Source organism: Thermobia domestica, chromosome 10 (genome assembly GCF_964235325.1).
Source record: "Thermobia domestica chromosome 10, izTheDome1.hap1.1, whole genome shotgun sequence".
NCBI lineage: Eukaryota > Metazoa > Arthropoda > Insecta > Zygentoma > Lepismatidae > Thermobia > Thermobia domestica.
In genome coordinates, this window is record NC_137463.1 from 16962312 (window position 1) to 16981508 (window position 19197).

At 35.0% G+C, this 19197-nt stretch overlaps 1 protein-coding gene across 3 annotated transcripts in view; it reads right to left on the reverse strand.

The window, feature by feature from the left end:
• Positions 1 to 6979: 6979 nt before the first annotated feature.
• The window catches only part of LOC145662325 (uncharacterized), a 194883-nt gene continuing 182665 nt past the window's right edge, over positions 6980 to 19197 (reverse strand). For all 3 annotated transcript variants that reach the window (XM_081727786.1, XM_081727788.1, XM_081727787.1), the window contains 3 exons: positions 14062 to 14194; positions 10207 to 10282; positions 6980 to 8247 (listed from right to left, as the gene is read on the reverse strand). In XM_081727786.1, the coding sequence (XP_081583912.1) occupies positions 7020 to 8247; positions 10207 to 10282; positions 14062 to 14194 (1437 nt within the window). In that variant the 3' untranslated portion in view covers positions 6980 to 7019. The remainder of the gene's footprint in view (positions 8248 to 10206; positions 10283 to 14061; positions 14195 to 19197) is intronic.

Sequence of the window (19197 nt, forward strand, 5' to 3'; positions counted from 1 at the left end):
TATAGACCTGTGGATAGTTTCAGAAGTGGTTAGTTTCGGAGTTATAGGGCACCGAAAACGTGAAATAAGTAAAAGTTAAAAGTTTATAGCTCCACTACTATGTGACCTATCGTAGTCGAGTCAAGACATCACTGAGGAACTGGTATATGAACTATTCAAATATGAATGCTCCAGTACTTGCAAACCATTTTTTTTTAGAGAGGTAGGTGGAGAGTAATAGAGTACTCCCAAACAGCCTCTCTAAAAATGATTATGCAAGTACCGGACGTTCTGAAAGATGGATATTTGGATAGTTCACATATTAGTTTCCCTGTGATGTCTTGACCCGACTATGATAGGTTCCGTAATAAAGCTATGAAATTTAAGGTTTCTTTATTTCACGTTTTCGGCACCCTACAGTTCCGAAACTATCCACTTTTGAGCATAGGTCCATATGATTTATGATTATTATTATTATTATTATTATTATTATTATTATTATTATTATTATTATTATTATTATTTTGATGTGAGCAATCTGTTCCCAAAATATTGTGACCCCTGTATTTTGTTTTCTATCAGAAATTCAGTGACGGTTTACATACAATACAGCAAAGAAACACCTGACTTCTACGATTGAATACGTTGAGGATTTAAGTATAAGTCGGGATACGTTTGTTCGAACAGATGTGTTGAAAATTTTAAAGCATGATTATACTCATAAGTCTACAGAAAACGAAATCAAGTTTACAAGTTTTCTGTTAAGACATTTCTGAGAAATGCATCTTTTATAAATATACATCAACTTTTCCTTTCTGTATTATCTTAATATTGTTTTTATCTATTTATGGAGACACCCATTTAAAAGACAACGTTTACCAATTTTCTGATGCTTTTTAACGGAAAACAGAACTTTTCTGAAATCATTTTGTCTGATATTGTAATTGTCATTATGTGGAAGTTTTAATTTACATAAAGTTCAACGATAAGTCGGGATAATGTTTCTGCGTAACTACTCTAACATGAATATGTCTCGCTCGTCAAAAACATATTTGCAACAATATTAACAGAATAAAATTAATAAAAGTTATCTGTATATTATAGCTATAATTATACACATGTATTTAAAGAATAATAATAATGAAAGAAATCGATAATAATTTGTAACTCATTAGAATGCACTGCAAATTTCAGTAGGACAAACTCTAACTATGATTTTTTGTGTGAATTGACTATTGAGTTTTACAAAATTTGATTCTCTATCACTAGATAATTGACAACTAACTTCTATATCGCTTGTTAATGTGGTTATCTGTGACCCATCCCCGTTGTTTCTGACTTTTGTAACCTAAATTTTCCACCACATAATCTAAGTAGCTATAACAACAGCACATCGGAACACAACAAATAAATATTTAACACTATTTAAATCACAATTTTTCACTGGAATATAAGATCAAATAAGTACTAAACAAGATTTAAAACCTATTTTCTTTTAAATGCTTATTTCAATATTACATATATTCAATAAATGTTAAAAATAATTATGCAAACAAATTATAAACAAATTTGGAGTTTACATAAGGAACTTACAAACACATATACACTGGGCGTAACATCTCAATAATATAAAGCTAGTTTTTCACCGAGTGGTTTCTGAGGAAAATAGATAACAATAATAATCAAACTGACAAAATTTGGTATTAGATAAACTCCATTAATAATACTACAAGTATTCCCTCTATTCTTCAGGTCAAAATAAAGCGAAAATCCTATATAATGGCATACCCTACAGGGCCTCCTTCAGCCGCTATAAAAAAAAAAAAAAAAAAAAAAAAAAAATTTCAGTATGTGGCAACGTCGCAGATTAACTTGGAACCTTTAGCATTGCTCTACGAATCCATTAAGCAGATACATCGATTGTTATGCTAATAAGTACTGCTAATATCAAAGTATATCGAACTTAACCTTCTTCTTAAAAGAATCGATGTAATTTTTTGGTAGATTGGTAGAACTTCTCTACGGTGCCATATGGGGCAATTCCTATTTCCAGAAGAGGGTCCAAAAGGCATGCAATTATATATATTTTTCGCCTTACTTGTAGAATAGTGCTCTGTTGTCCGATATATATATAAATATATATATGATTTTAAAAAATAATACATAAAACGTAAAAGTATTAAATATAAATAAGAACTGATTTTGTTGCAGACATTTAATTTATACGATTCGCGGGAAAGGGGGGGGGGGAGAAAAAAAAGATCTGTCGATGAGTGTTTTTCTAAAGCGTGAAATTAGCTAAATCATTTTCAGGAATTGGGAGTATGTACTTGGTACCTCTTTATTTTTAATACTTATTGAAACAATATAATTTTCCAGTTATTTTGCTACTTGTAATAAATATATATATATATATATATATATATATATATATATATATATATATATATATCTGGAATTGAGAACCGCTAAATATATTACAAAAAGGCGCTTTCACAATTATCTTTGCATTCTTTTAATCACATATATTTCGTTTGTAATTTAACATTATCCACGTAATGTGTGTTTTTGAAAGAATACATGAAAGAATAAATATTAGAAATTTATTAGATTTGATAAAACAATAAATATTGGCAATTTACTAAAGATTTGATACTAACAGCTTAGCAATTACTATTTAAAGCTAAGGTTGATATATTGAGGTAGAAGTAGCAGAACTACTTCTGCAAATTCGTTACCTATAAAAATGCGTTTGTTCAATTGTTAAAGAAAAAAAATTCTACTCTTCAAAAAAATATATATTAAAAGAAAAGTGTTTCATCACTAGTACAAGTGATACGTTTTCTACAATGGAATAGACTCACAGCGATGATCGACGACCAATAATAAATAAAGTACTGAACTACTGCTTCTCAACTATCAGTTTGTAAGGAAAAAAAGTTCATAAACATATTCTATTAAATTCTGACCCTTTGAATGAATGACCATCATAAGAAAATGAGTTATATTTCAAAAGTTTTATTTGCATATATGCTAAAATTTTTCGTAAGATCCTACAAAGTATAATATTTTTAAATGTAGATCTTTTTAAAATCTTGTTAGAATGCACACTAAGTCTTCTATGAATTACTTTTTGTATTACCATGCCAAGCTTCACTACAGAACCACAATACTACAGAATGATATAAGTTAGGTTAAATAACTAGGAACTCAAAACGATTATACGTTATGTCACTAGTGTTTTTAATACGCGTATATTAATAAATGGACATAATAAAGTAGAAGTCAATCACTCTTAGAGATAGTAAAGTAATGTGTCTTTTCCAGTCCCTTCTATATTTTCAATTTGTTTATCTTTGCTTTTCTTTATTGTACATGAGTAAAATGAATTGCTGTTTATATCTATTGCGTTAAATTTTAGTTCAGGTAAAACTGCACAGTATTTATATAAAGCAGTGTGTCCATGTCAGTATGTTATATTATCTAATTTAAAGTAATAATCAAGGTTTATCAGAAATGTTCGTAAATTCAACAATAATAATTTTCCTTAATAATAATAATAAAAAAAGGCGTAACAGCCCATTTTGTGAGCCCAAGCATGCTTCAGCGCCATCTATTAGGGACCGGCTAGCGGTGAGCACGTGGGCATCGCGCTGCGACGCCCTGTTCCTAACAGGCGGATCAGAAGCTTTCTAGACATAGTGGCCGTCACGTCTTGTTTTCACGCGACTCCCCAGTTTTCCTCATGACGCTGAGAGGACGCGATTCCAATGCTCTAACGACTAGACTACGGTGACCCCTATTAATTAAAATAACTGTTGGTAATTAATATGTTGATATTACTTTCTAAGCGTGATAATTTATGCCTTTATAAGAAATATATGTTTTCTTTAAAAAGAATTGCAAATGTGAAATAATTAAAAACTAAGATTAGAAAACCAAAATATCTGCTCATAAATACGCTTGATTATCCATTTTCTTGTGCATTACAATGATTTGTTACATTATTCTGATATTACAGTCTATTTAGTTGACAACAAAATATAAATTATCTGTTTTGGGTGTTCGAGATAGGGTTACCTAGTTTCTAATGCGTTAATTATCTTAAAACAAAGATTTCAAAATTAAGAGTAAAAAGTAAAATTCGTATCACTTTACATATTTTCAAACTGAGAAACGAACTATTACAATTTAGAGATCTAGATTGTAAAATAAATGAAGTACTATGAAAGAGAGTGGTAAGATATTTTGTCATGCAATTTACAATTGAGAAATATGTCATGATGGTGTTACCACATCTGAAGATGTGTCATACTTTTTGCAGCTGAAACTGACGCAGGGGCGGATCCAGGACGGACTTCTAAGGGTGGGGGGTTGTAATACTGCTACTTAGAGCTACTTTTAAGAGATCCAAACTCTGAGATGGGTTTTGTTTATATATATAAAATAAGAAAGTTTCCTCTTCTGGGGGGGGGGTGATTGCCCCCTTCTGGATCCGCCACTGAACTGACGTTTCCAAACCCTTACCATTCTAATTCAGAGCAGTACTTATCATATATATCGCTAATATTTTCAAAACTCTTGCAACTTCATTTCATAGCACTTTCTATGCTGTAGACATAAACAGATAAAATTTTCAAAACTCCGTCTCATAGTATTTCCTATGCTGTAGACCAATAACATTTTCTAAACTCATCGAATCCTATAATTTTTTTTTTTTTTCATGTTATTTGGTATGCTGTAGACCAATAATATTTCCAAAACTATCGCAATTCTATTTCATAGTACTTCCTATGTTATAGACTGCTAACATTTCCAAAACTCTTGCAACTCTATTTCATAATACTTCCTATGTTGTAGACTGCTAACATTTCCAAATCTTTCGCGACTGTATGTCATAACAGTTCCTATGCTGTAGACCAGTATTTCCAAAACTCTTGCAACTCTATTTCATAGTACTATCTCTGTTCTAGAGCGCTAGTATCTCCAAACTTTAATATTGCCTTTTGTTACAATTTTTCTTTTCAAAAAACTAAAAGTGAAAATTCTATTTCGAATAAATCTTAAGTAATTACTAATAAGTAACTGCAATAAAATAAAAATGAAGAGTGAAAATATAACTATTAATAAAAGATAAGACATATTCGAAAAATAGTCTTATAAACTCATCACTATATCAGTACAAGTGAACATTAACTTCACTTAATGAATGATGATTCCATACTTTAATTAGTACATCTACTAACATAAATTAGGAAAGTGACGTCGTCCTATCTTACTCATTGCCATGCTGATTGCAATTTTTCACTTCTAATTTATCACACCTAGTACGCAACACATAATTGTTCTCAGTGTGTTATTTCCAGTAGCAAAGTGTGTCTCTCAGTCAAGATAAGCTCAATGAGAACTAATAAGAAATAATCAATTTTTAGAAAGTAAAGGGTAAAACTATTGATAAATGAACTTAAAATAACTGTATTCAGTTCTACATTTCCTTGAAGAGTTCGTTAAATTTCTGTATCCACATTGAAACAGGAGATTTACTGAAATTCGATGAAGTTCAAAGAGCATGCAGAAATTCAGCGAACTCTTCGGAAATGTAGAACTGAATACAGTTATTTTCAGTTCATTTATCAATAGTTTTATCCTTTACTTTCTAAAAATTGATTATTTCTTATTAGTTTCCATTGAGCTTATCTTGAGTGAGAGACTAGTCTCCACTTTATCGTGTTGGTGCACTATGCACTACGATACTCCTAACGACCCGTACATTTTTACCCTTGAAAAGACAGTGCAGAGCCATAAGGAGACTTATTGTTCAAATAAATAGTGGCGAAAACTAGCTTCCCTGGAAAACTAACGTCAAATCCTATCCAATCAAGTTTCATAAATTGAGTAAAACTTTCGCAGTCTCCCGGTAAAATCCTTGATGCTGAGTAGGAAACTAACAGCACTTTATTTTGTTTGTATAAACGAAAAATATTTCATTGTACCCTAGGAAGTAGACGATACATCACAGAAGTAAAATAATACATTGTACATCAAAAATATAGTTTATTTCATATATACTTTTAAGAGTAATAAGTGTTTAGAAAATCCTAATTACGTCCTCCAAAGAGAACTGAGCCTAAATAATGCAAACCAAATTAGTCGATGCAGGCTGAACTCAATATTCAGCTACTCTGCTATCTTTCAAACAAGGCTAGTAAATATCAGATCAATACATACAGAGCAGTATCCTTGCACCGAATTTTCTGGTGTCCATTTTTCGTGGTTCTGCATGATACTTTTGGTATAAAAAAGTTCCAACCTTCAAATCAATTCTCCATAACTTTGAATGGCTGTGCTAAGCTACTGGGAGTTCTTTCTTTTTAAACATCAGTTAAGGTTTGTGTCTTCAGGTGGGACCTATGTCCTAGTCTCCCGTATCACAGAATTTGTTATAAATAATTACTTTGTAATATAGTAACTTTAATATAAAAATTGATGAAAATAATTATAAGAGATGGCGAATGATAGAGTTAAGCCTTGCTGTTAAGCAACACAGCCCACTTGCCACATAAGCAAACTCAAAAGAATGCGTTTCCGCCAGTAGTGCCACCCAGTTATTTATTTAGTTTTTCACAAAAGCCTAGAAATTTAAACATAGAAACGTCAGTTTATACAGAAACAAAAAATATATTAATTAAATTCAAGCAAACGAAGAATGCATAAATTAAATTTCCCTAATGGATCGCTTCGTCACTCTACATCTTCTGTTCTGAACAACAGAAAAAAAAAAAATCGGTGTTTATTGTGCGATTCAGAGAGCTTTCGCAAATTTTGTTTTTGTTATTTGCGAAGTGTGATTGTTGCCATGACAACTGAGTGGAATTGACATGCCATTTTCTCAATATATCACCTTTGATTGGTATGATTCATCACATTATATAAAATATAATTATAAGAAATCTTTGAGTTACTATACATAAACATCACAATGATACGCTAAGAAAAGCTCTTTTCATTAAACGATTTAACATTATCATTTTAATAGTATGTTACACTGTAGTCTCTGGATTTATATTACAACTGTCATCTTTATCAACTGAACTATCAGGCGGCTTCCAACCTTCAATTGGTTCTTCCTGAGTCCCTGCTGAAGGACTTTCCGCGCCTAATTCCGCATGCTCTGAGATCGGTTCCAACTGGAACTGAGAATGATGGGCACTTCTTCGTCTATGTTCTTGCACATCCTGGCCTTCGTCGATGTCAGACGGGGTGTGAGCAGGGGAAACACTGGGCACTGGGATGGCTGCACTGGGAATGTACTGCGGCACTTGTTCCTCTTTTGTTATTAACACTTCTTCTGGCTCCTCCTGAATAGTCACCAACGGCTTTCTCTCACTGGGGGTGGGAGACTCAACTGGCGACAGCAAGGGAGGAGTCTCATTTTGTGATATGTTATCCACTCCTGGCACTTGATTAACACCTGTGCTAACAAATGAACTAACAATCGCTGGAGATGTGGTTGTTAAAGAACGAGCCATGGATGAAGTCACGGTGGTCGTTGGAACTACTGGACTGGGAATCGCGATTGAAGGTGAAATGGCTGACGGGGATCCTGAGATTTCATCTTCTACTCTTGGCCTGGGAATTGGTAATGTCTGTGGAATGAGAGGAATTGTTGAATCGGGACTTGTTTGTTCCAAAGGCCTATCAAACACATCAACTCCTGTCAATTCCGTTTCTACCGATTCGGGCACTTGAAGGGTTCTAGATGGAGCTAATGTAGTCCGTTGTCCTATGGCACTACTCCAGGACGGAGATTCTGAAGACACAGGTTCTGTCACTTGTGAACTCGGAACAATATTTTGGAATTTCTTTTCACCAATATTTGGCACCATTGTTATTATGAATCCTTTACTCGTTGTTTCACAAGGGACAGGGATCGCTGTGCTATCAGCAGGTGGAGGGAATGTAACATTTTTAGCAACACCATCCGTGGAAGTAGCAGGAGGTTCGGGTCCAGTGCCACGGATTGCATGGCCCAAAGATCCTCGACGTTGAGATCTCACAATAGGAATATCCCACGAGACGTGGCCTGGCTGCAACTGAGACTGGAAGATATGCTTCTTTGGTGGACTATCTTTTGGGGTGATTATTCTTGCTACCTCGTTCGTCTCTGGTTGCAGTGGATCTGACGGTGGTGAACTTGGTGTCTTCGATAGAGAACCATGAGTCTGTGGGACCGATTCATCAGCTCCAGTCCATGTGCCAGGAGTCTTCCTGCGGATGAAACAACACAAATAGTTTAACGTACGTATCTATTCCATTATTTGTATTAGATTTAACATATAATTATTTCAGATTGGACATAGAGATTCATAGGTTCACAATCGAAAATTTCCGCTTTCGATTCAAGCCATTTTGTGTACAAGTTTCCACAATTCTTCCCCTTCCACCAAAACGGCAGGATGAATATAACCAACTACAACTATTCTTCAACCTTTATATCACAAACAAATATTAACACGACAAACAAGTTAAGAAATGACTCCTCAACAGTGGAAAGCATGTACTAAAGTATGTACAGACATATTCAAAAATATATTGAAATGATAATCTCTTAGAAGAGTAGTGCCTTAAACTGTATGAGAGTTTCACGAAACAAAGACATGAGGCGAGTAGTTAGGGCGACCTCACTATCGGGTAACCTTTTATCTACCCAAAGTAATAATAATAATAATAATAATAATAATAATAATAATAATAATAATAATAATAATAATAATAATAATAATAATAATAATAATAATAATAATAATAGCAGTTTCACTTTTAGAAGTCAGTATCTGTTGCAGCACACACACACATGCTTATATGTCTTAATGATATATTTTGTTTACTGAAAAATCCGCTGGACAACTATGAAAAACTGCTGGAATATTTATAAATCCCTGTGTTATTTCTAAATATTATCCTTGTGAGAATCATTAAAAAATATCTATCTATGTATATATACCAGCGTTTCCCAACCGGTGGGCCGCGAGTGGGCCGTGAGGAAATTGAAACAAAATTATTCATTCTATAGCAATCTAATTGCAAAACATAGTGAAAAAATGTATATTTGTATTTCATATTACTATGAACTTCTACTATGAATCTACAATTTTAAGTTTCATACTGAGTCTTTTCTGTACATTTTAAATGTTGATAAAAGTATTTGTTATCATTGTTATGACCATTATTGCTTCTTTATTGGTGCAGATAATTTCGTAACTTGAAATTTTAAAATATCATTCAATCCTTTCGACAAAGCAAACGTGCATACAAATGACCTACATTTGTGTTTTAAAAGTAAAAGAGATTTATTTCGATCGAGCTTTCTTCTCTGTGAGGAGATCAGTAATCACAAAGAAAAAATATCACTGTCTTCTATATTTGCAAATAATAATAATAATAATAATAATAATAATAATAATAATAATAATAATAATAATAATAATAATAATAATAATAATAATAATAATAATAATAATAATAATAATAATAATAATAATAATAATAATAATAATATCTATATGAGTGTGCCGCAAGAATTCAAGTTACACCTGTAGTGTGCCGCAAGTTGAAAAAGTTGGAAAACGCCGATATATACATTGAAAGAAAGGAATCCTGAAGCGGGAATGAAAAATAAATTACTTGTCAGGAATTCGTATTAAATCATCAATCACATATACTGAAAAAAAGGTAATATTAAAAGCTCTTTCGCTAAATGCTTCATCAGACAGGGAGAGTATGAGGAAAGAAGAAGAAGAAAAGGAGAGTAACTGTGAAATGTCTAAGTGCCAAGTCATCTACTATTTATCTTTCTTTCCCTCCTATCTAACGAGCCATTTAGTGGAAGTACTTAGAGTACATTACATTTTTTACTATTATGACCAGTGTTTCTTCCAGACATGCATTTTTTTGGAGGGGGGGGGACTGCTTTCCCGGAGCTCTGAGAGTGTCCTCCGGGAGACCAAAATAATACGTCTATAATATAATAATAAATAGAATAATACCAGCAGTGAACCTCCGAATACTAAGTGAGGCCCCCGGAACATTTTTCTGAAAGAAACATTGGTTGTGACTAAAGTTTTCTCTATTTTTCTGCAAAGCATATATCTTCAGATTTTAAAAATCAATTATTAAAACAGAATATTAGTCTACAGACAACATTTTTATATATAAATAGAAGCCTACCATTCAGTCTGAGGTCCTAATATTTTTTTAGCTCCGCTTTTCCTTGATTTTTGAGGACTCCCTAATGGATCTGTATCTGGAATAAGAAAAAAGCATTCTATTAATACAAAAAGTCTTCAAAGTTATGACGGCTGCTCAAGCAAGTGACATCGGTAAAAGATCGATACAAGCCAAGGGAAGAAAGCTTTATAGAATTTCAGAAAGCTGTATACGAAAAAAAAAAAAAAAATGAGCACATTTGATACGTTTTCATCCTTAGCTTGTTCCGATAAAATTTAAATTTTTACCAATATGACTCCCCTCAAGAGCCACCACTGATCAAAAGCAATTAAAAAAATATATAGAAAAGTCGCATCGGCAAATAGGTAATCATAGATAGGTAGGCATTATATTAGTAAATAGGTAGGTAGTGTAGTCATACAATTATATTAGTAGACATTATATAAGTAAATACGTAAGTAGAGTAGTCATACAAGTATATTGGTAGACATTGTACAGGGTGGTACAAACTTCGGAAGCTGATTCCTGACACCGAAACAAGCAAAAAGGAACTTCTGGAACTTTGGTCAGTGAGGGATAGTTTAAGCGAAATAAGATGCCGAAAGCGTGGCAAAAATGAACTTCAGAGGGCTGTAATTCAAAACCAACGCAACGTAGAGAGTGCTGTTTAGGATATGACACTCGAAGTCATACCTGCTCGATTGAAAAATGTATGCTTTAAACCTCCGCAAGATGTGTGCGAGGAATTCTCCAATGGAACGCAGAGATTACTTGCCAGGTTATAGGAGATCCCTACGTTCCTTTGCGGAATCCCTCACACACATCTTGCAGATGTTTGAAACATACATTTTTCAATCGAGCAGGTATCACTTCGAATGTCATGTTCCAAACCGCACTCTCTACGTTGCGTTGTTTTTGAATTACAGCCCTCTGAAGTTCATTTTTGCCACGCTTTCGGCACCTTATTTCGCTTAAACTATCCCTCACTAACCAAAGTTCCAGAGGACTTTTTTTTGCTTGTTTTGGTGTCAGGAATCAGCTCCCGAAGTCTGTTCAAATAGTTTCTTACCACCCTGTATAAGTAAATACGCAGGTAGAGTAGTCATACAAGTATATAGGTAGACATCTCACAAGTAAATAGGTAGGTAGTCATACCAGTATATTCCTAGGTAAGTAGCCGTTATATATGTAAATAGGTAGATAGAGTAGTCATCTGGAAATATATGGAAAACTACAAATCGGATTTTAAAAAAGTTGTAACAAAAGTTGCTCGTCTTGAAAGGGGATATACAACGATACCACACTCGATTCCCTGACTTACCCCTAGAGGCAAGAAGGAGTCAAGTTTGATATCTTAAATAGGAACCCCCAATTTGTATTGCAAATTCGGAGTCTCCGGGAAAAAAATACGTAAATTTTGTATTGAACATTTTTTTTTCATTGCGTGTTAGATGACGCTCTAATCGACAAAAATCAAAATGGGTTACAAACAGTTGAAAATGAGGCATTTAAAACTGTTTTTTGGAAATATCTGGAAAACTACAAATCGGATTTCAAAAAAGTTGTAACAGAAGTTGCTCGTCTCGAAGGGGGACATCCAATGATACCACATTCGAACTCCTGCCCTACTTCCCGGGGGCAGGAAAGGGATCAACTTAGAAATCTTAAATAGGAATTTCATTTTTTATTGCATATTTGAATTCTCCGGGAAAAAATACGTAACTTTCGTATTGAACATTTTAACCGTTGCATGTTAGATGGCGCTATAATCGATAAAAATCAAAATGGATTACAAACAGTTGAAAATGAGGCATTTAAAACTGTTTTTTGGAAATATCTGGAAAACTACAAATCGGATTTCAAAAAAGTTGTAACAGAAGTTGCTCGTCTCGAAGGGGGACATCCAATGATACCACATTCGAACCCCTGCCCTACTTCCCGGGGGCAGGAAAGGGATCAACTTAGAAATCTTAAATAGGAATTTCATTTTTTATTGCATATTTGAATTCTCCGGGAAAAAATACGTAACTTTCGTATTGAACATTTTAACCGTTGCATGTTAGATGGCGCTATAATCGATAAAAATCAAAATGGATTACAAACAGTTGAAAAATCAGACATTTAAAACTGTTTTTGAAAATATCTGGAAAACTACAAATCGGATTTTAAAAAGGTTGTGACAAAAGTTGTTCATCTCGAAGGGGGACATCCAATGATACCGAACTCAACCCCACGCCCCATCTCCAGACTTTGAAATCTCAAATATAACTTCCATTTTTTCTCATATTCGGATTCACCGGGGGGAGGGAGGGGGAATACGTAACTTTTGTATTGAACATTTTTTTCGTTGCGTGATAAATGGCACTGTAATCGGCAAAAATCAAAATGGGTTGCAAACAGTTGAGAAATAATATCTCAAGAAATAAACATCAGATTAGGAAAATTAATCGTTTTAATATCTTCGCAAATGCTATCAAATGACACCAGAGTGGATTCCCCCACCGCCATCTCAGTTAGAAAGGCAGTTATTCTAAAATCAGTAATGAGAAACCGGTGATTTATTCTCCACATTTGATTCTCCAGAATATAATACATTACTTTCTCTATATTGTTGTATTTCTGTCACAGATGTCGCTGAAATGGACAGGAGTTGGAAACATTCATGGTTTGTTTTATCAATGAATCAAAATCTAATTTTAGCGTTCCCCAGGAATAACGACGTGAACGTAGTAATGGTTTGTTCCCTTCAGGATGCTTTTTTTAATGTGAGTCCCTCTGCCTCTCACCATCGGGATGCAGTGACGTAACTAAGGTGGGGCAAACGAGGCTTGAGGCCCGGGTGCCGGATTGGGAGGGCGCAAAATTGAGCAAATATCTGAGGGAACGTTTTGGTTTGGTTGGTCAAGGGGACACTACGGCGAGTTTTTGCCTCGGGCGACAACTAGCCAAGTCACTTCACTGTGGGGATGCTTATTTCAGATGAATCCCTTTGTCTTTTCTCATCAGGGTGCTTGTTTTAGGTAAATCCCCTTCTCTTTCACCACCGGGGTGTTTGTTTTAGGGAAGTCCCCTTGCCTCTTACACACCTCCATTGTTTACTGAAACAAATGTTCGAAATGGTGCCCGTTTTCTGCAATACACATTGCAAGTGTTTCACATACAGCGATAGTCTAACCACGGACTGCGACTCATGATCGCAGTCCGTTCTTCATAGACGGTAATTTGAATGATAAAAAATGTATCGCAGATAATAGTCACCATTTCGAACATTTTTTTATCATTTGTCAACGGTGTTTATGCATTTTGACTTTTGTCGATTACAGCGCCATCTATCACGCAACGAAAAAATGTTCAATACAAAAGTTACACTTTTTTTTTTTTTTTCACGGACAATCCAAATATGCAATAAAAAATACAGGTTCCTATTTAAGATTTCAAAGTTGACTTCCCCGCTCCCCGGGGTGGATGGAGCAGAGAGTTAAGTGTGGTATCATTGGATGTTTCCCTTCGAGGTGAACAACTGCCACATAACTTTCTTCTAATTTCTCCACCTCTTTTGCATTCAATGTGTTATTTCCACGTCCAAAGCACAATTCCTAGCAAAAGATGAGACCAAATGTTTATTTTTTTCACTTCATTTAATCGTTCTTCTTGTAGTCTAACTTTCCCATTTTCTTCTTCGTTGAACTCGTATTCCAAAATCTCTAGATTTACTTATTTCTATTATTACTACTTATTACTCTTATTTACATATTTCTAGAAAAATCTTAGGTAGGATGTCCAACATGGAGAAGAAAAAACTTGAAAATTCTAGAAAACACATCTGACAAATTATACGAGAAATTTCTATCTTACCTGCGCTCTCTTGTGGATTATCTCCTTCCCAGCTTCCGTGATAAATTGATGTCTTCACAGAACTATCACTTGCTAAACTAGAGCTATCTGCTTGTTCAGCCTTTGCTGCTCTTTGAGGGTCCTCTGGAATATTCTGGAATATTAATACGGAAAGTTAGAAACTCTGTTGTATTATTATTATTATTATTATTATTATTATTTTATTATTATTATTATTATTATTATTATTATTATTATTATTATTATTATTATTATTATTATTATTATTATTATTATTAATTATAAGGATTGTTCAAGAAAAAGTTGATTGCAACATTCGTAAGATGGTAAACTGAAGCTCCACAAAAGAGTGTGTTGGATATATAATTATTTATACCTGTCAGTGTACAGTCACTAGAAAAACTGAGTGGACTTGTCGTTACTGTATCCCTGGTGCAGACAAAACACCTTTTAAAGAGATTTAACAAGTTTATTGAGATCTAGATCCAGTGAATCCCTGTGGGTGCGCTTTACTTATAACTGATTAGAATAAATTAAAATTTATAATATTGCAAAACAATTACTAATATAAATAATAAGTGGCATAGGTAACTAGGACTGAAGTCTGCACTTGAAAATATAATGAAAATGAAAAAAAAAAAAAAAAAAAAAAAGAGGAGAAAATGGCGACGGATGAATAAGAAGTGCGTGAGTTGCGTGTGTGATTTCTTACAATATTTACTACATACACTCATTTTAGAATCTGAAATATTTTATTTGAATACATATACCTACAAGATTATTATACAATCATATTATCTTTAATGTATACAAAGATTCAAAATCCTAATAACAAATAAGGAAGCCAACAAGATGGAAACTTTTAGAATAATTCAAACCTAGCTACAACAGCAAGAATATGGAAACAATATACAATTACAAGATATTGTATTAATAAATAGACTAGATTTATTTCAAAACTTGGCCTAGTGGCTAGCACACTTGCCTTTAGTGTCCGTGGTTCCAGGTTCGATTCCCGGTGGGGTACAGTTGAACGAAAACAGTGGTTCGGATTCACTATATTCAGTACGTCCATGTCTCCCTTAATCGCCCGGGCATAATCGTGGGACATTAAACTCAAACAAAGCAAAGTATATGAGGAGAGAAAGAGAGAGAGAGAGAGATGATATTCATATGGACCTGGGGGAAAAGTGTATAGTTTTAGAGTTAGGGCTGTCCAAAATCGCGAAAAAGCCAAATTTCAAGAGACCCTATTTCGAATTCGAGAAACAGTGAATGGTGGTCCTTATTAGCCTAAAGGAAGTCACGCATACGCAGTCCAAAAATGCACATTTCATTAATGTTAAATGGGTGCACAGAGTATTCCCTGCAGGGTGAAATTCCCAGATATGCCATCAACCGAATTTTGAGATATGCTCTTACTTTATGATCGGTCCAAAGTAGGCAAAAGGTACATTTTGATAGCAGTGAACACGGAATCCTTTGACGCGATGTCGGAAGTGTTAAGGATCGTCAGTAGCACGGTCCCTCGTACTCCGGAAAACGCATGCTGCGATGTTTTCTTTCACGCTTATAAATGAAGAAAACGTGAAATATACTTTGACGAAATACATCGCTTTACACGTTATTCCGAACACAAAAAACCATGGAGCTGCCGGTTCCTAACACTTCCGACTTCCCTCCGAAGCATTGGATTTCATTGTTGTCAAGGCTCACCTCCTTCCTACTGTGGACCCTTCTTGAAATCAGGGTATATCTTAAAACTCTATTGAGAGCATATCTAACAATTACACTCTGTAGGGAATACCCTGTATACCAATTGGAAATTGATGAAATATGCACTTTTGGATTGTGTATGAGTGGCTTACTTTACGCTGATAACGACCACCATCCACAGTTTCTGGAATTCGAAATAGGGCCTGTTGAAATTTAGCTTTTTCGCGATTTTGGGCAGCCCTAGCTCTGAAACTATGCACTTTTCGCCATAGGTTCAAATGAACCTTTTCTCTTATATATACTAGGCGCTAAATTCGGGTCCAAAATTATGGGACCTACTTTGGTCGGGTCAAGACCACTTAGGAACCAGTATGTGGTCTATTCAAAAATGTGTGTTTGAGAATCCTGAGGTGCTTCCACAACAATTTTTATAGAGGGAGTTTGACTACGGGTCTACAATATAAAGTACTCTCCAACTACCTCCATAAAAATTGTTGTGGAAGTACCTTAGTATTCTGAAACAATATTTTGGATAGCACACATATTAGTTCGTAAGTGAAATCTTGACCCGACTGCGGTAGGTCCCATAGTTTTGTAGCTATGGACCTTTAAAGTTCATTTTTTTTTTCATGTTTTCGGCAGCCTATAATCCCGAAAGGAAGCATTTGTGCACCCAGGTGGGTCTATACTTCTTGTCGTATCTTGGTGTTGCGAATCACTTCCCAAACGTTGTCCGTGTTGTTTTGAAATACCCTATATATATATATATATATGAAGAGATAGAACACAAAAAGTGGTTCGGATTCCACTATAATCAGTAGGTCCACGTCTCTCTTCACCTGCCAGGCATAAACGTGGAACGTTAAACTCAAACAAACCAAAATCAAAATGTGTATATATATTATTTTCTTGTTCTTGATAATATATATGTACAGCGGACTCTTTTTAATTCGAACTTGGATAATTCGAACAGAAGTTTATTTCCCTTGAAAACTTTATTAAAAACAATGGTAAGAAATCGTGGATAAATCGAACTTTTGAACCTCGTGTTTGGATAATTCGAAATATTTACAACTAAAAAATTTGCAGTGTCCGACAGACTGGAAACAGAACAATGCAATTTCAACTGGTTCTTGTTTATTTGTTATCTTACCCAGAGGCAGCCGTGGGAAAGGGAAAGCTTCGTTTGTTAATACCACCTCCGCTGGACTCCCTCCTGCTATAGAATCCGACAGAAGGTGGTTGGTATGCATCTCCCCTCCTCCTCAATAACCTGGAAGTGTCCATCCCATCTCAGAAGTGTGAACTATCTTGAACCCTGTCATCTACTAGCAAATCACTTGTACGAGACATTTGTGCAATTCTTTTTAACTGAACTAAAAGCAGTGCCAAAAAGGTAACCAGATTCGTTTGTGATCTATTGGTGTGCATTATGCACAATGTCGAATCGCGGCTCATATTCTACTTCCGTACAAAAACATGGTGCTTTAAAGGCAAGGTGTTAATTAGTTAATTAGTTTTTCATATACAGTACAATTATTTTGTTTCCTCAATTTTACTTAAAAATGAGAGTTTTTGGTTAATTCGAATTTTTATCGTGTCCCTTTGGACTTCGAATTAGAGACTCCACTGTACTTGAATGTATATTTTCATCATGAGTTCTAAACTCTTTTCCTCAACAGACTGATTCCCTATTTAGCGTTAAAAATAGTGGAGGATGTTTAGGGAAGTCTTATCGGTAGAAATCTAAATTTTGTTGCTACAAGCCAAGAGCAAGAAAACTTATCTAATATATCAATTCTTGAACTATATGAAGCTTTCTTCCTTTAGCTTGTAGGGATAAAATTTATTTATTTTCTTTATCGATATGACTTCCCTCACGAGCCGCCATTAGGTAAGAATGAAAGGCTATGATCAGCACAAAACAATCAAGTATCTGTTGCGCTGTTTGTTGCTAGCACGTGACCACAGGCAGGATTTCCAAAATGGCAGGCGGCGATGTTTCTTTTCGACAGCGTGCTGTGATTGAATGCTTGTTAAAGAGGACCAATTTTCTCCTGAAACTCACCAAAGACTGTAGCGTGAATATGGAGATGTGTGCATGGGGTACCAGAAGTGTTAAAAGATGGGTGAAACATTTTAAGGATGGAAATACGAGTATCGAAGATGAGCTTCGCAGCGGGCGCCCTCAAACTGCCTCCACGGAACGCAACAAGGTAAGGGTTGATGAGCTGATTAGGGAAGATTGGCATATCACTGTGAATGAAATCGCTGTAAAACTTGGTGTTGGACATAGTACGGTGCAAGAAATGGTTCATAGCTTAGGTTATCCGAAAGTTTGTGCCCGTTGGGCCCCACGTTTATTAACCAAGGACCACAAACGTCAGAGACTAATCATTGCCCAAACCCTTCTTCAGAGATTTCGACACGAAGGTAATGGTGACTGGAGATGAAAGCTAGTTCCATCATTATAGACCTGAAACAAAACGACAGAGTATGAAATGGCACCACTTGAATTCGCCACCGAAGAAGAAAGCGAAGACAATGCAATCAGTAGGGAAAGTTATGGGGAGCGTCTTCTAGGATGCACAGGATTGCATTCTGGTTGACTTTGTTGAGCCTGGACAAACCATAAATTCTGCCCGTTACATCCAGATACTTTTGAAGCTCTGTCGTGCCTTGCGTGATAAACGTCCTGGAAAGAAAATTATCCTTCAACAGGATAATGCACGTTTGCATACTCCACGTGCTACTATGGAAAGATCAGGAGATTTGGATGGGAAACACTTCCACATCCTCCCTACAGTGCCGACATGGAACCCTCCGACTACCATGTTTTCGGTTTTGTGAAGGAACAGATGCGAGGCCATCGCTACGAGACACTGGAGGATATTTGGCAAGGAGTGCGTCAGTGTCTATGGGCATCTGGAACGGAATTCTATCGCCAGAGTATTTTCAAACTTGCAGAACAATGGGAAAATGTGCAAAAAACGAAGACTAAGTGGAAAAGTGTAAGAAAGGTCTGTAGATTGAGATGATATATTTAGTTTTACTTACAAATAAAGATTACGATTGTGAAAAAAATGTTGTTCACGACTTTCAGTATGCCCCTCGTATTATGTAAGATTTAAGACTTTTGATACCTTGTATGCTTATGTGTCCATGCTGTCTTAAGTATATTGCACTTATATCTAAAACCGTAGATCCGGAGAACAAATGAGATTATTCTTAACTGGTAGCATTGTAATTGCGATAGAAAACATGAAAATCTATTTTCTCTCTACCCTGGAACTTCCTACTCTGAATGCTCATGAAATCGTGAACAGAGTTCTCTTCCCAGTGTGTGTCATGAGAATCAGTTAAAAGACTTCGGAAATATTACTATTTGAGATTATTTGTTTATTTTAAGAGGAAAAAAAT